Source organism: Lathamus discolor, chromosome 4 (genome assembly GCF_037157495.1).
Source record: "Lathamus discolor isolate bLatDis1 chromosome 4, bLatDis1.hap1, whole genome shotgun sequence".
Lineage (NCBI taxonomy): Eukaryota > Metazoa > Chordata > Aves > Psittaciformes > Psittacidae > Lathamus > Lathamus discolor.
In genome coordinates this window covers 126789491-126812282 of record NC_088887.1, presented here as the reverse complement: position 1 = coordinate 126812282, position 22792 = coordinate 126789491, and the positions used below count along the sequence as shown (strand labels likewise).

The 22792-nt window shown below is 47.3% G+C and overlaps 1 protein-coding gene across 1 annotated transcript in view; it reads right to left on the bottom strand.

The window, feature by feature from the left end:
- Positions 1-313: 313 nt before the first annotated feature.
- Positions 314-22792, bottom strand: part of PPME1 (protein phosphatase methylesterase 1) — a 34287-nt gene continuing 11808 nt past the window's right edge. The window contains exons 2-14 of the mRNA XM_065678941.1: positions 18159-18252; positions 15567-15659; positions 12815-12872; positions 12232-12283; positions 9983-10137; positions 9349-9439; positions 8314-8379; positions 7513-7645; positions 6646-6775; positions 5953-5997; positions 5246-5310; positions 4282-4349; positions 314-2455 (exon numbers count right to left, since the gene is read on the bottom strand). Of these exons, the coding sequence (XP_065535013.1) occupies positions 2437-2455; positions 4282-4349; positions 5246-5310; positions 5953-5997; positions 6646-6775; positions 7513-7645; positions 8314-8379; positions 9349-9439; positions 9983-10137; positions 12232-12283; positions 12815-12872; positions 15567-15659; positions 18159-18252 (1069 nt within the window). The 3' untranslated portion in view covers positions 314-2436. The remainder of the gene's footprint in view (positions 2456-4281; positions 4350-5245; positions 5311-5952; positions 5998-6645; positions 6776-7512; positions 7646-8313; positions 8380-9348; positions 9440-9982; positions 10138-12231; positions 12284-12814; positions 12873-15566; positions 15660-18158; positions 18253-22792) is intronic.

Here is a 22792-nt window from a genome sequence, read left to right as displayed (position 1 = left end):
TGAGTCAAAGAGAACGCTGCTTCTCCCTGCACTTGATTTCACCACGGTCTGCACCACCCTTCACCTAAACACCATTCATCTCCGCTTGTAGCTCCCTGAAACAGAAGAAACCACCACAGCAGCGTTAACACTCTCCAGACAGTCTCTAAATGCTTGTGGCTTGACACAGCCAAAACGAATTCCTCCTCCAACCCCCCCAGTGCTGCTGCTGCCCCTGCTGTCACCTCTTAGTGCAGCGAGGATATGGGAGCCCCTGCACCTCTTCTGTGTGAGTCAGGGCTGAGCTCGGCACGGAGCAATGTCACATTCAAGAGGCTGTTGAATTCTTTATTGTTTTCCACTCACTTCTCAAATGTTAACAACAAAATAGAATTCCAGGGAGCCCAGAGGATTCCGAAGCTGTCATTCACCTTCCAGTGGGGCTTCTACGGGATACAAAACGGATCTGCTTTTCCATGGAGGGTTCTGGTGGTTTAAGAGCTCACAAAGTGGAAAAGCCAATGAAAGGGGGGGGAGAGGCAAAGGCGAGGAGTTACCACAATGAATCCCTCAAAGCCAGCTGCTCCAGCGTTACTTCAGCACGGAGGAATGTGGCTTTACCAAGATCATTCATGAGTATGACAACAGGCACATGCTTAACCAGCCCATGAAGCGAGACTCTGGACATAGCACACTGCATTATTTCATCTCTAACAGTTTGAGCACAGGAATCATCCGGAAAGGACCGAGGATTTTGCCAATCTTCAGGATACAGCTTGGGAAAAGTGCTATTTTGCACCTCAACTCCATTTAACCCATCAGCAACTAAACCCGGGTGGACATTACATCAAGGTGATGGTAAAGTAATGCAGGAATTAACACAGTGACTTACAGAGGGAAGTGCTGGGAGCCAACACCTGAGTGCCGATGGGCGACGTGCCAGGAGAGAGGAGAACCCTCTGGGATGTGGCTTGTCTCTAATCCAGGCATCTCCCACCCTGATGGGTCAGGGAAGGGATGCAGAGCAAGGCCACCACCACTGTGTCCAGGGCCCACATGCGAATGAAGCAAAGGAGATGAGGGAGGTCTCCATCAGGGTGAACACCAAAGCCCAACCAGGCTTTGCCAGCTCTTCACACCATCTCCCTTCATCCCACCTGCACCTCTCAAAGGCCAAGAATTCATGACAGCTCTTGTCATAGGACGCAGACATCACAGCTCCCAAAATCAGGCCAACAACAGAACTCTGCCTCAGCAAAACAGCGTTAAACGCTGCTTCCATCATACAGCATCAAGGGGTACGGACACAAGGCAAAAGAAAAAGGGATTTCAGACATCCACTGGCAAAACACTGAGGAAAACTGCTCCAAAACGTGTCTGCTTGCTCTTCGAGTGATTGCTTTCAGCAACCTGGCAAACTGTCTGTGGATAATTGAACCCTGAAGCAAAGCTCTCCGTGCAACTACGGCATTTACATGGATATCTGGAAGGCAGGCAGCGAACTGGTCGAGGGTGACAGTGAAAACAAGGTCTTTCCTCCAATACTGGAGAGTATTGGAGCAATGCAGCAGCAGGACAGGCTCCAAACTCTTCCAGGGTTTTATTTCATGAGCATCTTCCATTTCTTTCATCCAAAAGGTGCTGATCTCCGCTCAGTTGTGTGCAACAGTGCGAAGCAGGGAAGCAGAAACACATTCCAGGCCTGCTGAGCTCTTGGGTCTTCCCCATAAACACAGCCCCAGAGGCTCCTGCCTGTTATCTTCTGCAGCAGATGGAGTTATCCAGGATGTTTTTCTCAGCAAGAACTTGAAATGAGTATTAAGAAAGCTGTAAGACTCCGGAATGGAGCTCAGGGTCCCCCCTCATCTTTTTGGTTTACAGTCCCATCCAGCCTTGCTCAGGGAACAGCATCTGGGCTCTTCCTGCAGCTTAACCCATAAGGTTGGCACTGGTGAGGCAAAACCTGAGCTCCCAGTGAAGCCAATACCTTGTTGCTTTAGGGGAAAGAGGTGTGTGTATAAAAACCAAACCTAAGGGGCACTTCAAAGACGATGAGACAATTCCACGGAGAAATCCTGAAGCCTTTGGCTACGCTGCAATGCCCTCGGTGGATCTGGACTGCCAACAGCCCCTTTGCAGTTGGGTCCAAGAAAGCCTGAGAATTGATGGAGTTATGATCAACTACTTGGGATTTCAGGAGGTCTTTCCTTGTGGCAGCAGAGGGGAGCCCATTTCTGAGGGCTTGAAGAGCTTCTCATGGCCTTCAGTTCAAGCTGCTTCCCAGCAAGGAAGTCCCTAAACATTTACACATTCTGAAGAACTAGTTCTAAGGGGATGGATCTCACACCAACTTCTCACTGCCGCTGAACTGGAGAGATGAAAGGATATGGGTACATCACAGTGGCCTCTGGTGCAGTTTATTTACAACAGGACTCAGTGCTGGAGAACACCAGGGTATTAACAAGCAGGAAACACACTAGGAGGGAAAAAGGAGAGTGGAAGAGAAGGCACACGTTAAAACCAAGGTATTCTCTGCAGATTGACTCTGCAACAGCCTAAATTCAGCTGATAAGCAAGGCCAAAAGAAGTCTATCATGCAGAATAGAACCAGCATTAATGTACTCAACGATAACTTGTAAGCTACATAAGCAGTGAGAAGCACAAAAGCTTGATACGTGGCTTAAAGCACACTCAAGCCACCTCCCTTCCTCTAAGCCTCTTGTTTTAAAGCTGGTTTTCCTAAAACCACAACAGCATGAGCAACAGTTTAGACCCTCAAGACAGCACAGGCTGTCAAACACCTGGTGGAGATTCAACATTACACTGCAGCCCCTTGGTCTTATCCCTCCCCTCACCATTTACACATCAACCTACACCATATTCTTGCACTGATTTAAAATATGCAGCCCAGAGTCCTGCATTTCCACTGTTTCATCCCCAAGGGCACAGGATAAAGGAGGATAAGAGATCATCCAGCAACACCTCTTTAGCGTTGCCAGTCCTACAGCATCACACATTTTGGGGCTTTTGGCTTTTGTTGAAGACTTCTTAGCTAAAAGCAGGAAGACTTTTCAGGAATGCTTAAGAAACTGCTTTAAAACCTGCTTATTTTACCATTCAGCTGAAAGATGATCCCAAAACAGACCTGCGCCTTCTGAGCTCGGTTTATTTATTAGTTTAGGGTGTGTAACTAAGACTTTGGGTGTTTTTCCAATCAACCTGATCAGCCACAACCTACTTTCACCATTGTGGCTGCTGGCAGAGACCTGGCTTCTCCAGTTCATTCTGATATGAAAACACATGAGGAAGTCTGCAAAGCGAAACACATCCTTTACTCGTCTAATCCCACCAGTATTTCTTGGCCAGTGTGGTGCAAGCTGTTTCCAAAACACAGGTCCTTGATTACTTAAGTAAAATATTATTTAAACCAAATACCAAAAAACTTACAATTCTGCCTTTTGGCAGGCTAATAATAAAGGTATCAGCTTGGGAGGATTTATTGGTCCCATCCAAGGAAGGAGGTTTCATTAAGACAAGTTAGTATGTGAGAAGTTTAGAGAGAATGTGATCTTCAAATCATATAGTCATAGAACGGTTTGGGTTGGACAGGGCCTTAAAGCTCATCCAGTTCCAACCCCCTGCCATGGGCAGGGACACCTTGGGCATCCAAAGCCCCTCTCCAGCTTTCCTGCAGCCCCTTTAGGCACTGGAGCTGCTCTCAGGTCTCCCCTTCAGGAGCCTTCTCTTGTCCAGGCTGCCCCAGCCCAGCTCTCTCAGCCGGGCTCCAGAGCAGAGCTGCTCCAGCCCTCGCAGCAGCTCCATGGCCTCCTCTGGCCTCGCTCCCACAGCTCCACGTCCCTCTTGTGCTGCTGCCCCAGAGCTGGATCAGGGCTGCAGGGGGGGTCTCCCCAGAGCTCAGCAGAGGGGCAGGATCCCCTCCCTGAGCTGCTGCTCACACTCTGGGGGTGCAGCCCAGCACATGGGGGGGTTCTGGGCTCAAGCGCACCCTGAAGCCGGGTCAGGGGGAGCTGCTCCTCACCCAACAGCCCAAGTCCTTCTCCTCAGGCTGCTCCGTCCAGTCTCCCCCAGGCTGTGTCTGTGCTGGGACTGCCCTCACCCATGTGCAGGACCCTGCATTAATGCCACTGCATTACTGGCTGTGACTCAAAGCTGTTTGGTTACATGCGCTTTTAGCATCATGCTAGAACTCCAGCCTCCCATACTGGGAGCCAAACACACAGGCAGTAAGAGCTCAGCTCTCCCCAAGGACTGCACAGCTCTAACACACACACGGAGCCTTACCACTGGAATCCACCGATGGGCTCTGTAAACCTGTGACGGATCAGGAACGTCGCAACAGCTTCAGCAACCTGAGGAAAGGGGAAAGATATGGGTCAGAATTTAGAGGGACATGAAGATGACAAGAAATCCAGGTGGTTTTCAAAGCCTGAAGCATTTCCAACAACAGATCATGTCCTCGGGGTCCTCTTGAATCAGTTTTGCCCATTAAAACTAACAGCTCTGTATAACATGCTTTTATAGAAGAAACCAAAAGGAACTACATGCTTCCAGCCTTACTTTGACACTGATATCCCAATCTGACCAAACTCTTTCTCCGCCTCTTTCAGTAATTCTTACAACAATGCCTAAGTTTAGCAGGGGAAAAAGGATGTGGTGAGATCATGGAGCAAGTTATTCCCATATAGGATAAATCCTGACAGCAATAACACTGCTTAGAATGTACATTAGAAAGAATAACAATCTAAGAACTTGGTATGTTTAGATAAAAATCCCCATTTCAGACTGGTGAAGCACACAAAGGCTGAGTTTTACCCTCACAGTGGTCAGTGTAGAACAAGATCTAAAACCAGATGTGTTTCCAACCACAGGTTCCATCAGCTGCACCACATTCCTGCTTCTGTCACAGAATCCCAGACTGGTTTGGGTTGGAAGAGACCTTAAAGCTCACCCAGTTCCAACCCCTGCCACAGGCAGGGACCCCTTCCACTGGAGCAGCTTGCTCCAAGCCCCTGTGTCCAACCTGGCCTTGAGCACTGCCAGGGATGGGGCAGCCACAGCTTCTCTGGGCACCCTGTGCCAGCACCTCTCACCACTCTCCAATAGCCAGTTGCCAACGGCCACTTATGTGCCAAAAAATGCCCCTGATGTAAAATCTCTGCATCACAATAAGGCACAGACCCCACTTGCATTTAAGCTGTGAAGACCATGACTCTTTCAGCTTCAACCCCACAGTGGTGTTGCTCACCTTGTCTGGAGCATCTTCATGGACTGCATGGCCACACTGTGGGAGGACCTGCATCTGAAACTTCCCTGCAGATCAAGAGAGTCGTCACTGGAGCTGCTGTTTAAATCACCTTGATTTCTGACAGCAACGGTTTAGACAAGCAGTTTGCGTGTACACAGGAAACATCACACACTACACCCTTAACAGCACTGTCAATTTAGGAACTCTTCTAAAACAGATTCTTTAGCCACAAGCCTCACTACATCTCACTATACCATGTGGTGAAGAGGGAGCAGGGAAGGCACAGAAGTCCAGAGCAAATCATATAGTACACACAGCAGTTTCCAAAGCCAGAATCAGCTGCTTAATTCACAGAATCATAGAATGGTTTGTGTTAGAAGGGACTTAAAAAGAAAGAAGCCCTCATGATCATTCTGATCCAAGAGAAGTGTGGCAGCTCCACATCTGGAGCTGAACACTAGACTCAACGAGAACCATGGCAACAGCCCTTCACAACTCCTGACACAACCTTTCCCTTCTCAACTTCCCCACTTTCCCTACAGCCACAGACACTTTGGGATGGATGAATCAATGCACATTTGTTTTGATACGGACTGCACCTGGTGAGAGGCTATTCCAGCTCTTCCTCCTGTGTGTACCCAGAGGAATAAGCTATCACCCAAAAAGAGCACTACCATAAGGATAGAGTAACAGTATTAAATATTTACCTTGCATCTGTCCAATTGTTAGATCTTTATCCAGCCTGTCAACACCTACAATCAAATAAAGAGATGTACTGGAAATATGACTGTCTAAGCAGGTCATTACTCCTTACTTTCATAGAGAGATTTAACAAAAGAAACATCCCTGACACCTACCATAAGGACATTTCCCTGCTGTACCTCAAGAGAGTAAAGTGACAGGGAAAAATCCCACTCCAAAATGCAAGAATACAACCCTCTTTACAATTTAAAAGGGTATTTGTCTTGGTTGCACACTGTATTTCCTATTAAGGAACAAAAAGGGGTCTATATCTGGCTGCAGAACATCAAAAACTTGGCTTTCAGTTGAAATGAAGTTCAAATCATGCCCAGATGATGTCCAGAGCTGAAGGGCAGCTTGGATCTGTCCTGTTTGCCCTTCTTCCACATCATAGAACAAAACCACCCCTCCAACAGCAGCAATACACAGTATGTTATTACATGCTAGTTTGATACTAGAGGTTTTGAACTAATTCCAGGTTGGCACGGATTAAATGGATGGTTTTACAGTTCAAGATACGTAGAGAAGCCAAGGTGGAACTGAGAGGTCTGGTGTTCTTGGAAAAAGACATAAGCCAAACCCTATTCCCTGAAATCCAAGCAGGACACCACTGAAGTCAACAGCCACTGAAGCTGAACAGGACTGGAAGAGCCACGTACCAGCTAAAAGCAAGAGCTTTGGCGATGGGCAGCTCAGGAAGAGGTTTGACAAGCCCCTGAACCAGCCATCCCAGTACTTCTCTGTTTTCGCCAGTTCGATTCGCCACGTGTATAAGTGCTCCTTCTTTGTCTGCAGGGAGGAAAAAGAGAGAGCTCTGCATTAGGCATCACTAAAGCAGCTGAGATAAAATGAACTTGAGGGCCACTTGGAAGTACATCTAGGAAATAACTGGCTCCCTCTGGTGGAGGTGATTCCAAGGGGATGAGCCTCCTTGCTCCTAAATTCCTCCCCAGATGAAGCCAAAGTACATGAGTAGGGAACAAGAAAGTCAGCAGGAGCTACACCTACAGATCAAGGGAAGGCTGCAGTATTCAAGGTGCTCAATTTGCTTGGTTTTACTGGCACAAATAGCTTGCAAATGGTCTGAACATTCACACTTGGCTCTCAGGTGACACAAATACAAGGGGCTAAGCTGGCGCCAGTGATTTTCCTCGAGGAATTTACATTCCTGGGTTGCAATCATCTGGATGAGCTCCTGAATGCTCCTGTGCCTTGGAAGTGAACAAAAATAGCACAAAGACTCAGAACAGAGCATTTCCCATTCAGGCCAGAAGCCTTATTTCAGGTGCCACACATTAAGTCTATGAGCAGCCCAGGAAAGGAAACCAAACCCAGGCTTTCAGGTAACAGCCCAGGATAGAACTGGTGGCACGAGATGAAGAAGGAAAACAACATTCCCAGTATACAGTTCTCAGTCCCTGGAGTTGCTCCCTTTTATATTAGGATCATCTAGATCACTCCTGGTGGCTGCTCTTCATGGGAGCATCGTGCAAGCACAGCTGAAAACACAGCAAGAAACTTCCTACCTCTGTGTCATCTTCTTTCTTCCTTTTGTTGACAGAGCCTCCCCCTTCCTCATTCTCTTCTTCCTCTTCCTCCTCTTCAATAATACCCTCCACTATGGCTTTAGGACATTCAGGGCTTGCAGCCCCTTCACACCTGGGAAATAAAACCAGAAAATGATTCCCTGCCAAACAGAGCAGGTTTTAACCTGAAGTGTTCAGCAATTTCTCAGATAGTGGCTGAAAAAGTGTTTTCAAGCTTAAAAGTAGCTTTGGATGAAAGAAACAGTCATGAGCAGCCATGGGACCAAGTGCCTGTGCAGCATGTGTATCCCAGAGCAAATATGAATGCAAACAGGCAGAAAGTGGTCAAACAATCAACAACAGCTTTACTTCATGGAGTATGAGGTATTTGTAAAGGCTTTGGATATATCAAGGATTAGAGTGGTACAACCAGGTTACTCTGATCCTCACAACCCACCCCAGATCACTCCCTAAATGCAACAGATAAACAAAGCATTACTAAAAGGGAGCAAAAGAGTCCATACCCAGATGGTCAGCTTGATTTAGGACATGATTTCTGAGGAGGCATCAGACTGACACTTGTTTCTTAATGTGTGCAGAAACCCAGACAAGCCAAGGAATGTACAACCAGCAGCAGTTATAACATGGTTCTTAGTGGATTTTTGCTGCTGTTGGCATCAGCTGCGATCAAATGGTAAGAAATCTGTATTTGCTAGAAGAAATCTCCCCTTTCAAGTGCATTTGTGGCATTGTAAACCAGAAAAGATGATTTTAAGAGCTTTAAAACCAAAAACCACCTACTGTTTCACTTGACCGACCATAGACACCCGGGCAGATTCAAGGTTTCTTATCTGTCCACTTTTTACACTAGGGAAGAAATAAAACTAAAATCAGAAGAAGGGCACAAATAATTACTAAATAGGCACTCTCAGGCTCAGAAACAGGAGTAAAACCCTTCTACAGCTCATTATTACCCCAAAAATCCCATTCTCAGACATTCAGAGTGGCTCATGCTACACACTGACCTACCTGAACCCCCACTGGCACTGTAACTGTGGATTTAAAAGCACTGGTGGGATAACACTGAAACAGGGCTGTACCCATTTCATTGCAGAGGACAGGGAGAAGTCAGAAACAATGTGGGTATTTGGGGGCAGACATGGGCTTGCTGTAGGCCAACTTACAAATGTAACCATAAAACCTCTCCCTTTCACACTCAGCTGCCAAATGTGAAAGTAATTCTTGCTGAATCCTGTTTTTACACATGGGAACGATGTCGCAAGCTTCTTCTGTAAGAGCTGGGGCACTTACGAGGAAGCTGCCATTCATATGAGGCTTTTCATTAGCTGAAACTCTTAGAGGATCCTTCTCCAATACCCAGCCAACTCTCTTGGGAAATTAATGACAGGCTGAGAGAGCTGGGCTGGGGCAGCCTGGACAAGAGAAGGCTCCTAAAGGGGAGACCTGAGAGCAGCTCCAGTGCCTAAAGGGGCTGCAGGAAAGCTGGAGAGGGGCCTGGGACAAGGGCCTGTAGGGACAGGCCAAGGGGAATGGCTTGAACCTGCCCGAGGGGAGACTGAGCTGAGCTCTTAGGCAGAAGCTCTTCCCTGGGAGGGTGCTGAGGCGCTGGCACAGGGTGCCCAGAGAAGCTGTGGCTGCCCCATCCCTGGCAGTGCTCAAGGCCAGGTTGGACACAGGGGCTTGGAGCAAGCTGCTCCAGTGGAAGGGGTCCCTGCCCGTGGCAGTGATTAGGGCTGGAGGAGCTTTAAGGTCCCTTCCAACACAAACCAGTCTGGGATTCCATGATTTTGGAGACTACGTAAGCTCATGCATTACCTCCACTCAATGGCATTCTCCAGTGACTTGAATGTCTTGGGACGACTCCTTAAGAAGTTCTGCATGCTGTTCAGTGCATCCATGGCTGTACCTAAAACCAAGTATTGTAACTTCATGACATCTGATGAAATTATTGCCACATCCCTTTACAGAGAACTGGCTCTCAGGGAACACCCTCAGAGATAGCTGGAACTCACTGGGGATTTAATGCTGTTAAGGAAAGCATAACTCAGTAATCCTAAGCCTAAAGTCATACCTGCTCCCACATTAGGAAATTAATATTTGAAGAGATAGGACATTCAGATAATAAGAGAAGGCAATAATCACTAACCATACACCATGCATCCTATAAAAAGCCACCCTCCTCCCCTCTAACAAGAAAGTATTGCAAAGAAATTACAGGGAAAACAGCGAACTGAGTCCGTCTGGGAAAAGCAAACGGAGGGGTGACAGCAGAAACACTTTTGTGTAGGGTGGAATCAGCATTGGATTAAAACTGGGCAAAACCTTCTGGATTTGGGCATAAAAGACCTACATGGAAGACAGAACCTCATCCAAAGGGGCAGAACCCCATCCCAGGGCACCGAACGCCATCCAATGGGACAGAACCCTATCCCAGGGGACACACACTCACCTTCCACCACATCAATCATGCAGAGCCCCAGTAAACTTGGCACCAGGTTTGCAACTGCCGTGTGCACCGCGATGGCCCCCCCCATGCTGTGCCCAATGAGCATGATGGGAGGCGGGAGGTCCCCATACAGAGCTTCCACCACGTTGCCAACATCTCTGCCAAATGAGACCACAGATTAGTTGGCATCTGTATCCTGAGGTATTCCTGAAGATTTGTATGGTAGGAGGAGACAGTACAGATCCAAGACCCGTTTTCCAGCTCTCAATCCTGTCTGTATGCAATAACCCACAGGTAACTGAGACAAATTTATTCTCTGATCACTAGATGAGCTTTAAAGTCCTTTCCAACCCCAACCGTTCCATGAGTCTATGATTTAATCTAGGTACCAGTACAGGAAATCATTCAAGCCAATACTGTCCTGAACAAGCACATCATTTCTGCTTTTACTAAAGGAAAATGCTCATTTAAGTGCCTTTTAATAAAAGAAAGAGCAAGATCCTGCCCCTGGGTTGGGGCAATCCCAGGCAGAGCTACAGGCTGGGCAGAGAAGTGATTTACAGAAGCCCTGAGGAGGAAGAACTGGGCCCAGAACCTCGCTATGTGCTGGGGTGCATCCCCAGCAGTATGAGCAGCAGGTCAAGGGAGGTGATCCTGCCCCTCTACTCTGCTCTCACGAGACCCCACTTGCAGCACTGTGTGAAGTTCTGGGGTCCTCAGCATCAGAAGGACATGGAGCTGTTGGAGCAAGTCCAGAGGAGGCTATGGGGATGAGCAGGGGCTGGAGCACCTCCTGTATGGAGCCAGGCTGAGAACATTGGGGCTGTTGAGCCTGGAGAAGAGAAGCTGCGTGGAGACCTCAGAGCAGCTTCCAGTGTCTGAAGGGGCTACAAGGATGCTGGGGAGGGACTCTTCATCAGGGACTGCAGTGATAGGACAAGGGGTGATGGGTTCAGACTGAAACAGGGGAAGTTCAGGTTGGAGATAAGGAAGAAGTTCTTTATTGTAAGGGTGGTGAAGCCCTGGAATCGGTTGCCCAGGGAAGCTGTGAATGCTCCATCCCTGGCGGTGTTCAAGGCCAGGTTGGACAGAGCCTTGGGTGCCATGGTTTAGTGTGAAGTATCCCTGTCCATGGCAAGGGGTTTGGAACTGGATGAGCTTAAGGTCCTTTCCAACCCTAACTATTCTATGATTCTGTGATTGACATTTACTGAAGAGCACTGTGGTTTAAGACACCCAAATTTGCTATCCTGCCTAAAAGCATTCAGAGACAGGAGAGCTGAGCAGTATTGGAACTGGAAAATGGGAAACGAGTCAAAAACCCAAGGATGACCAGTTTGTTTGCTTTGTCAGAGAAAATTCCTTGAGGATTTGAGAAGAAAAACAAAACCCAACTATAATTTAAGGCTCCTATTTAAAGTCAGAGATAACTCTCAAGATCATTGCTAAAAGGAGAGAATGGTTTAAAACCAAAAGGAACTTGTTCTCCCCCAAGTAGTTTTGCTTCAGATCTAAAAAATTCTCATCATTCCATGCAGTGTTTCCTTGGGACAACACCACATCAGGATCTGACAAGCCACAAGCAGTAGCAATAAGGTACACAATGGAAGTCAGAATTCATTTCACACATGGCCTCCCCTCAACAAACCAAGTGGATCTGCTCATAGGAAGGTTACAAAATCCTTCATGATTTAATTGTTTCTTAGCAAAGAGTCTCTTTGTACCAACTATGGACATAACGATGTGTTTAACAGTGGGGATTTGCTTTTCTTACAGCTTTGTCAAGAGGGAGATTTGCATCCCAAAGCAGGTCATGGCAGTCTGAAAGAGCAACTCCCTCCATGCTTTAAAGTCTCAGTCTGTGCCCCATACTTTGGGGGTGACACCAAACTGGTGATTTCAAGCTAAAATGCCCCAATTGGCTATGCCCAAGGAAAGAAATCCCCTTCTGCTGGTGTTACAGCATCTTGCAGGTTTAAAGTGTTCACTGCAATGAAGCCACTAATCTTTAAAGTGAGTTTAAAGGCTGAAGAACAACTCAGTTGGGAATCCGACTTAACTGGAAGAGATCTAATTCCAAACAGATTTAAACTGTCCCAAAATGGAAGGAGAAGGGATAACTACCAGGCTCATGTGAAATGAAACCACCTTCCAGCTCCCTGAACAGAGGCTGTGTGTCTCAAATAGTTTATTGCTCAGTAGACAAAGGTTTGTGAACAGAGAAGCACTAAAGAGAGCATCAGCATCCTTACTTTGACATAGTCTCTGCAGACAGATCTTCAGGATTCCTCACTTTGGTTTCTCCTGAAAGAACAAGCAAAAGCTCACACAAGCTGAAAACCTTCTGAACCCCTCAGGATTTAGAGCAGCAACTGCACAAAGCTTTTTGGCACAGTTATTAAGAGCAAGGCTACTACAGTTAACATGAATAATGAAGAACTCCAGAGTTAATAGGAACAGTTGGTACTTTATCATAGGAAACACTCCCCATAATGTTCCATATTTGCACAGTATCTTAAAACTAAAGAACAAAGCTTATTTCTGATGGTAAACACCAGCTATGGGTTATGAAACATGAAGGAAGGGCTTGGTAGCAGTATGTGAGAAGGAACAAGTCCATCACTGCCTCACACAAAGGCACAGGGAGCCTCAGCTTCTGGCACGCGAAGATGGATAGCTGGAGAGCTCTCTTTTCCATCCCTGCTTTGACATAAACATTGGGATGCCTTAAGGATGCCTTTATAGTCCTTTTAGCAGGGATTTGTTACATCTTCTTTAAAATATGAGAGTGTGGAACATGCTTTTTGTGATTTTGGTTTGATTTCTTTCACTTACCATGCCCTCGGAGATCTAAAGCCACAATCCTGCACTGAATCCTGTTAATGATTGCAGCCTGCAAGAGTGGACAAAGAGGATGTCATTTGCAAAGTGCCACCCCTCAGCTACAACAGGCTTAACAACAGCAAGCACAGCCTGAAACAGCACCAAAGGTGACAAAACCCCTTCTACTGTCCAGGTGGCTGAACCTGGATTGCACAAGGTGTCACAAGAAGCAAGCCAGAACATTCCGTATGAACTAGCCTTAATTAACCAAAGCTCCATCCTTTCTATCTGAGGACATTTATTCCATGGTGCATAAGACATTATGAGTGTTTCCTGGGGTAATGGATTCAAGTTCTGTGGCACCTCTGCAAACTGAAGTGCAGCAGTGGGATCAGACACCAAAGTAATGCCTCCCCTTCCCCACACCTGACAAAGCTAAGTCTTGGCTATACAGCAGGGATGAAGATGAAGCAGCGAAGATTCCATTTGCTCTCAAAGAACAGAATTTTACAGTGAGGTTGAAATGCACAAAAACTGATCGGTCCAAAGGGGCCAGGGGGGACAAGTGAGGGATCCTTTTAAAGTAAGGGAGGGCTGCAATCAGATTATGCTCTATTTGTCCCTGACAGCTCCAGTTCTGTAACTTATTACAGGCATCACAGTGATTAAGTGTTGAAAAGAAGGTTTCTGTGTTAAGGAATCATTGATTATTTAAATAACAGCCCTGCAGGAGTGGGGGAATTCCATAGAACAAACCAAGTTTGGGCTGGAAGGGACCTTAAAGCTCACCCAGCTCCAACACCTGCCACGGGCAGGGACCCCTTCCACTGGAGCAGCTTGCTCCAACCCCCTGTGTCCAACCTGGCCTTGAGCACTGCCAGGGATGGGGCAGCCACAGCTTCTCTGGGCACCCTGGGCCAGCGCCTCAGCACCCTCACAGGGAAGAGCTTCTGCCTAAGAGCTCAGCTCAGTCTCCCCTCGGGCAGGTTCAAGCCATTCCCCTTGGCCTGGCCCTACAGGCCCTTGGCCCAAGCCCCTCTCCAGGTTCCCTGCAGCCCCTTTAGGCACTGGAGCTGCTCTCAGGTCTCCCCTTCAGGAGCCTTCTCTTGTCCAGGCTGCCCCAGCCCAGCTCTCTCAGCCTGCCTCCAGAACAGGGCTGCTCCAGCCCTCGCAGCAGCTCTGTCACCTCCTCTGGACTCACTCCAACACCATGCAGGATGTTACCAGGCCAGTAAGCAAAAGCAGGAAGGAGCACATTGCTCCTGCAGGCTGTTATTTTATTTATCAATAGTTACAATATTCCCCAATTTGGATTTCTTCTTGGTTTTTTAGGGGAAAGGTTTGACTGGGGGGGGTTTAACATTTGGCTCATCCCAAACATTTAACACTTGATTGCTTGGGTCAAGCTTTCATTTCAAGATGCACAAAGGAAATAATTCTATAGCAGCCACGCAAAGGCATGAGTTCATTGTGGCAGCTTCCTCCTGCAGATGCAGTCTCAAGTGTGAGGTGTAAATCTATGTGAATCTTGTGAATCTCTGTTAATTGCTATAACAACATATAGGAACATATAAAGCCAATACAGTGTGATGACTGCAATCACTCTGCTAAATTCAATGCTAGGAGGTTTAAAATGCAAACGTAGTATTGGTGTTGCTATTGCAAATAGAGCTCTACAAAGGCTGGAAGTGACTTCTAAGAAGCCTCTTCTTTAACTAAGGAATATGTGATTTCATGCCTCTGCCTCTAAGAGCAATGACGTTCACTGCATAACAAAAGCACTGAAGTAGAAGAGTAAAATGCATCGAATCAACTAGTGAGCTACAAGCAAGTACCCACAGGCTTAAGCCTTAAATCTCCAGTTTACTAGAAGTCCAACAGTTTCAGGAGACACAGATCTGCACCAGTCTCCAGTTCAGGTAAAGTTAAAAATGAACTGTAATTTGGGTACTATTCAAGACCAGAATTACAGCCCAGTTCACAAAGGATTTTTCTAATGTGTCTTATATTATAAGGTGGTTTATGATTACACGAGGATTACTCAGGAATCACGTGGAGAAATCAAGAGCAGTCATTGGTGACCCTTGTGAAATGCTCATGCTTGTAACTCATTTGAATCTCTGCTTAAACACAAAGTCAGGTCCAGCCCAGTGGCCAAAGGGAACATATCTGACCCAGCTAAAAGCATGGGGTAGATGCAGAGACTTCAGCCTCTCCTCCATAGAAGTCACCCTAGAGCATCATGCTGTATGCTCAGAGTCCCTGTATTAATAAGGTCCCAAATAAAAATCATACCCTGCAAGTGCTTTTACTTTACTTGTCATCCTTTAGAGGTTTTCTTCCTTAACTCCCTTCATTTTCCAAAGGGAATGGGGTGAGACGGATGTTTGTTTGGCCAGTCCTCACATTCGCTCCCCTACTGACACCACCTCAGAGGTGCTTGAGCACCAAAGGACTCCTTGACATGCCAAACAGGGCTTCAACATGCAAAGATAATATTATGATGAGATAAAGCTGCTGGAATTTCACTGGCAGTCATGAAAAAGCAGCCTTCTGGAAAATAAATGGGTATAGTATGAAGAGAAATGCCTTGGCACTTCACAGGAGCTATTTAGAAGACCTGAATCAGGTGCAAAACAGATCATAAGACAGCTTCTGAACTGATTCTCCTGTGTTTAACATAGCTGAGAGGTGAGTTGCCTTCCACATTAACATGACTATATTCATGTAGATACATACTTGCATAAAGCAGCAGGTTACTTACAGTAAATACAGCCCAGGAAAGAGCAGAATGGCCTCCACCATGTAAAAGCAGCAGGACAGGCCCCTCCAATCCACTCTTGTAAATTCGAAAAGTGTATGAACAGTTAAGGACATTCCACAGAGTTACTTGAAGTTACTTGGCTGAGTCTATTTTAGAGTCCCCAGTACCCAACAGGGGTTTGTTTCCACCCTTGTGCACCCAAGGCCTGATATGACAAGAGGAAACAGCCTCAAGCTGCACCAGGGCAGGTTTAGATGGAGCTGAGGAACAATTCCTGCCCCAGAGGGTGCTCAGGCATTGGAACAGGCTGCCCAGGGCAGGGCTGCAGGCACCGGCCCTGCAAGTGTTCACACCCCATGGAGACGAGGCCTCAGTGCCATGGGGCAGGGGTGGCATGGGCAGTGCTGGGAACGGTTGGACTGGATGAGCTGAAAGGGCTTTTCCAACCCAGTTCATTCTATGTTTCTATGATTTTTCCTCTTATCAACAGGCATGTGCAAGCATAACCTGGACAAAATGTAACTTGATTTAAGCTTTAAGAGTTGTTTTCCTGCTGCCCAGGTCTCCTCTTCCATGTAATCCTCACTGAATGATCTTTAACGTCTCTTCCAAACCAAACCATTCTGTGCCTCCATGAAAAACTAAAAGAAAAAGCAAACCAGTATCAGAACTTTGGAGTATGTTTTGATTTGGTGTAATTCCTTATTACTCCCAGGGAAAACTGCCAGATAAGCCAGGAAATGAGATTTTTAAGGCAATATAATTACTCTCTGGAACACACACAGCAAAGATGCTTCACCAGAACAGCTAAAATCCTTTACAGTATATATTTAGATGGAGAAAAATCAGTTGAACCATCACTAAAACCAATGTCACCTAGGGAAAGGCGCAGAACTGGAAGTCATGAGATGTGTGTTCAGTGCCCAGGACTGTGACCAAGAGATCAGACAAGACACTTCACCTCCCTCCACTGTTCTCCTGTTCTTGGGGTGAACAAAAGCATTCTGCTGAACCCAACCCTGCTTGCTGCTGTTACTGATGAGCCTGTTCATTGGTTTTCTGCAGCTCCCTTTGGATCTGCTGTTGGCAAACACTTCATGCAGGTGCTCCCTATGGCATTTGAGTTACGCTGTGTCAGCTTAAGCAGTTTCGTCAGCTGGGGTCTGTCCATATGAGATCTGATGGAAGGGTAGCAGGTAGCTGGGGCAGACCAGTGGGCACCAGCTCCACTCATGAATTCAGTACACATCTGTCCACAACCTTTCATACAGGAGCTCAAGCTTCTGTTAAAGGGAGCTGAATAGATCCCAAACAACTAAGATTTGCTTAAACATAGGATGTTTATGGACATCACCTATGCAAATAGGTCCATTATCCTTTTCATTTTACTACTTATGAAGCCTCAGGCGTGTGCACAGCATTTACATCAAAAGCAGACATGGTGCAAAACATGGAGAATTAATGGGATTAACTGGAAAAATGCCTCTTGTTAACAGAAAATAATGACAAGCTGAGCAAAACAACATGGAGAGAGAATTGTCTCGTTTCAAATATGCTGCTGGCATTAGAGAATCAATTCTAAATGGGCTGGCATTTGGAGGAAAATAGCTTGGAAGTTTACTCTTCCTAATGGCCAAGCTAGAATATGCATGCTTAAAAAGGATGTAACTATTAAAACTACAAGGCTGTGTTATTTAAACACAGATTATAATGGTTTCATGTTGTAATTAGGTCAGAGACCTTGAAGTACCTCTCAAACCTGCTTTTGCCAGAGCTGTAGGCAAAGGTAAGACTGATGGGAAGCTTTGTCCCAGCACCTGCACACACTACGCTTGTTGGGAAGCTCCCAGGTAGCAAATGGGATGGACACAACAGCAATTTGAGCACCTAAAAGAGGATGACTGCTATTAACTGGATTAAACTACAACGGAAGAGTAGCGAAGAGTCAGTTTGAGAAGAAGTACAGAAGAAATATGAATGTTTGCAAAGGAAGCAGAGACCTTGGAGATGAAACCACTGCAGACATAATGGGTTTGATGCTGCCGGAAGACTCTATTATGGCATTAACTCCTCCACCTTGGTCAGAGCAAGAAGTTTCCCAGTCTGCACACAAGCCAGTGGACTGGTAATTTGAGGTGCAAGAAGGAGGGACCCACAGCTCCGGTGTGTATATATGGGAACTCACATCCTGCTTCCTCTGTGTCATTTGTGTTAGTGGGAGCAGCATGAGTGGTTCCCATACAATCAGATCATAGAATCACCATCGAATGGTTTGTGTTGGAAGGGACCTTAAAGCTCATCCAGCTCCAACCCCTGCCACAGGCAGGGACACCTTCCACTAGAGCAGCTTGCTCCAAGCCCCTGTGTCCAACCTGGCCTTGAACACTGTCAGGGATGGGGCAGCCACAACATCCTCACTGTCAGTTTAGAAGGGATAGCTCTAATTACTGATACTGATTGCTGCAAAAGAAGAAATGAAAGAAGAGTAGTGGTACATTAAAAAGTTGAAAAGAACCCCGATAAACTAAATAACACATAAAACTGCTCCAGTCACTCAGAGTAAGAACAATTCCATCTGGAAAAAAAGGATATATCCTTGCCAGTCTCGTTTTCTACCACGACATCCTCCATAGATTCAAAGTACTGGCTCCAAAGCACTGGTGAAAAGTCACGTTTCCTTCCAGGGCTGCAAGACAAAAGAACATCAGTAAGAAAGAGGTATTTTTAAAGTCACTCATCTAAATATAGGTGTCATTAGATTCACCGAAGAGAACACAGCAGATTTACACACCAGTTGACTAGAAGCGAATGATGTTACTGAAATTCCCATACAAAATCAGTGATTTTATTATCACTAAGGAAATCCTCCCTTTCTTTCCTGCCTGTTACGCCTACCAAGAAGATCGCAAAGATGCTCAGGGTAACTAGTGAAGACACAGAGGGAAGTGTATTTTTCTTGTAAACTAATACCAAGGAAGACTAGACCATGGTGTTTTAGACTACACAGACCTCACCCAAAGGAAAATAACAAGGCACATAGTGATGCTGTTCCTGTACAACGTCCCCATCTGCATCCACACATCAGGTGCTCCAAAAGAGAGCTAAAAGTCATTAAATCAGAGTCACAGACTGGTTTCGATCGAAGGGACCTTAAAGCTCATCCACAGTTCCAAACCCCTGCCATGGGCAGGGACCCCTTCCACTAGAGCAGCTTGCTCCAAGCCCCTGTGTCCAACCTGGCCTTGAGCACTGCCAGGGATGGGGCAGCCACAGCTTCTCTGGGCACCCTGTGCCAGCGCCTCAGCACCCTCACAGGGAAGAGCTTCTGCCTAAGAGCTCAGCTCAGTCTCCCCTTGGCCTGTCCCTACAGGCCCTTGTCCCAAGCCCCTCTCCAGGTTTCCTGCAGCCCCTTTAGGCACTGGAGCTGCTCTATGGTCTCCCCTTTAGGAGCCTTCGCTTCTCCAAGCTCAGATAAAGAAAATACCCTTCTATCTAATGGTCTTGCTCTAGCCTTACAGCAAGCCTGATACTGGCACGACTTGGGAGTGCTCAGGAACTCAGGAAACCATCCTAAATGTATGACTTACCCCATGAATCATAATTAAAGGAAAAAGAGTAAGTCTCACTCAGAAGTCACCTTGACACCACAGCACTGAAAAGCAGAGTGCCACCTATTTGCTGATTACTATTACCTTCCGTGTATTACTTGTTGTGAGATTACAGCTTTCCTAGAAATCTCCTCTTAGTTATAAAAGCAATATCACTCAACTGGAGAAGCAACCTGTTCCGAAGGCTGAGTGCCTGCAGAACAGCTATGGAGAGAACAGAGCAGTGTGTTATATAGAAGAAACTTAGGAACACCGGTGGGAGCAGAACACATGAAAGCCACCAGGTTGAAGGTAGCAGCAGCAGCATGTTCTAATCACAGCTCAGTATTCCTGGAATTTATTGCAATGGTTAAAACTACCATATTTGTAAGCAGATTTCTATTTTGATGTTGTATGCAGGGCAACATCAGGATTGTGAAGGAAAAGAACAGGGTTAAGTTAACTCAGGCTGCGCTCCTGGATCTATCCTTTAACTATAAGGACCATGAGAACAGCATCACAAAAAAAAAGACGCTTTGGGTCAAGAGAAAGGCACCGCAGCTGGTGCAGGGCCTGGAATGGCTGAGGGACCTGGGGGGTTCAGATGGAGAAGAGAAGGCTCAGGGGGGACCTGATGGCTCCCTACAAGTGCCTGACAGGAGGATGGAGCCAGGAGGGGCTGGGCTCTGCTCCCAAGGAAAAAGGGATGGGACAAGAGGAACCGGCCTCAAGCTGCCCCAGGGCAGGTTTAGATGGAGCTGAGGAACAATTCCTGCCCCAGAGGGTGCTCAGGCATTGGAACAGGCTGCCCAGGGCAGGGCTGCAGGCACCGGCCCTGCAAGGGTTCACAGCCCGTGGAGACGAGGCCTTAGTGCCATGGGGCAGGGGTGGCCTTGGCAGGGCTGGGAATGGTTGGACTGGATGAGCTGAAAGGGCTTTTCCAACCTGGCTGATTCTATGATTCTGTGTTCTTAGAGCTACATAGGCAACTGCCTGTGGCTCAGAAAATATACACTCATAGAACGGTTTGGACTGGAAAGCACATTAAGATCATCCAGTCCCAACCCCTGCCACAGGCAGGGACACCTTCCACTAGAGCAGCGTGCTCCAAGCCCGTGTCCCACCTGGTCTTGAACACTGCCAGGGATGCTCTTCCTGGATCTACAGCATTCCTTGAAAGGCTGAGGTTGGAATGTGATACTTTTGCTTTAATCTGAGAATGAGATTAGGCTGAGGCACTAACAGAGGTTAACGTTCTCTGGCTTGATGTAGGTGTGCGACATCTCTTTTAACTGCAATTCGACAGGAACAGCACTGAGGTCTGGAAACCCACAGAAGTGAATCTGGACCATTCAGGGGGCGGTTGGTTCATGTTTCATACTCTAGAAATATGAGGGGAAACAGGAGCTTTGTTTCTACACAACTGAAGAGCTTTGCCTGTTCTTTGCTACTTCTTTAGGAAGCCAGGAATTCAGGAGAAACTTCCTTCAACAGGGATTGTTCCTCTGTGAAGGTCTTTCACCCCCACGCCGAGGCTTGATTTCAATATTCTCTGCTGACTGCCTCCCCCAGAAGAGATGAAGTGCAAAAAGGCTGTTAAAACAGTGCTCTGTTACTCATCCTGTATCCTGGGCTCCAATGTAGCCTAATTATGTTACTGCCAAAATTAAGCACTACTCTTTTAGCCTCGCTGAGTGACTGCGAGCCTGAGAAACAGCTTCTGCAGCAACTGAGTCATCAGGAAAATTCTGATTGCAGAGCCTTTTGTTGGCAATGGGGATACAAGGAGAGGGCACAGCTGCACCTTTCAGAGAGTCACAGAATGGGTTGGGTTGGAAGGGACCTTAAAGCCCATCCAGTTCCAACCCCTGCCACGGGCAGGGACCCCTTCCACTGGAGCAGCTTGCTCCAAGCCCCTGTGTCCAGCCTGGCCTTGAGCACTGCCAGGGATGGGGCAGCCACAGCTTCTCTGGGCACCCTGTGCCAGCGCCTCAGCACCCTCACAGGGAAGAGCTTCTGCCTAAGAGCTCAGCTCAGTCTCCCCTCGGGCAGGTTCAAGCCATTCCCCTTGGCCTGGCCCTACAGGCCCTTGTCCCAAGCCCCTCTCCATGTTTCCTGCAGCCCCTTTAGGCACTGGAGCTGCTCTCAGGTCTCCCTTTCACACAGCAGAGGGGCAGGATCCCCTCCCTGAGCTGCTGCTCACGCTCTGGGGGTGCAGCTCAGCACACGGGGGGGTTCTGGGCTCAAGCGCTCACTGAAGCCGGGTCATGGGGAGCCTTTCAATTGCTTTGTCACATGGGCACCTTTGAGAGTGCTGGTTTATACAATGTCCACAGAACAGGTCTTCTGCATTCACCCAATAATTCACATTCCCTAGGGCACTGGATACAACCTGCCATTAGTACTACAGGAGCAGCTAATTTAAAGTGTAATTTGTTGCAGCACTTTGTGATGTGCCTGTCAACAAACTGCAGTAGAAATCAGCCTTATGATAGATAAAGAGGAGCTGAGCCTCACTGCTTGGGGAGGAACGATGTGATTCACATGTTGGAAATGTGCTACTGGGAAAACCAGGCTTAGTTTTTACTGCCTCTGTTCAGGGGTTATTCCCTGGGCGTGCAGAGCTCCGGCAGGAAGGTACCAGCTTGTACAAAAGGAAGAAACCTCTCCACGTAGAAATGCTCCATAGAACTATGGAATGGTTTGGGTTGGAAGGGACCTTAATGCCCATCCAGTCCCAACCCCTGCCACGGGCAGGGACCCCTTTCACTGGAGCAGCTTGCTCCAAGCCCCTGTGTCCAACCTGGCCTTGAGCACTGCCAGGGATGGGGCAGCCACAGCTTCTCTGGGCACCCTGTGCCAGCGCCTCAGCACCCTCCCAGGGAAGAGCTTCTGCCTAAGAGCTCAGCTCAGTCTCCCCTCGGGCAGGTTCAAGCCATTCCCCTTGGCCTGTCCCTACAGGCCCTTGTCCAAAGATGCCAGCACAGCAATGCTCTGGAAAGGGTTAAGCAGTGAACAGGTTACATCCTGCTTCCAAATTTTCACTATTAGAGGATTGGCATCTCTAGAGGCTGCATCCTCAGCACTGTTATATTCAGGACAGGCAGCTTCCACTAGCTCATCACATAGAACAGAAGCCACTTCCAGAGCTCCTTCCACAGCCTCTGTGACAACAGTGCCATGATTCAATTGGGCTTTGAGTACAAAGGATCAGTCCTGTTTGCTTTGAAGCCCACAGTAAGGTAACATTTGCCTGTTCTCTACAATATTCATGACTGTATAAACCCATCTTGCCTGGTCCATGTAGTTTTCAAGCTGAGATTCCTACTCTATCGATTGTCCCCTTGCCTGGAAGCCATCCCAGCACCGATCATGCGCTCCCTCCGTACCATTTCTGGTTCTTTCTGGAGATGGAGAGAGCTGCCCACAGCTTGGATCATTTCCCTTCTCCAGTTTGAATAGGCAGGATGTGCAGTTAGCAACAACAAATTTCATCACCATTACAGATGCGGTGTTTCACTGCAGGCAGACTTTGCTGCAGCATGTTACAGCTGGTTTAGGCTGGACTGTCCTGAGTAATTGCAGGTGATTAGGAAATATTGTCATCATCCTGGCTACAGCCCTTCCAACATGATCCAT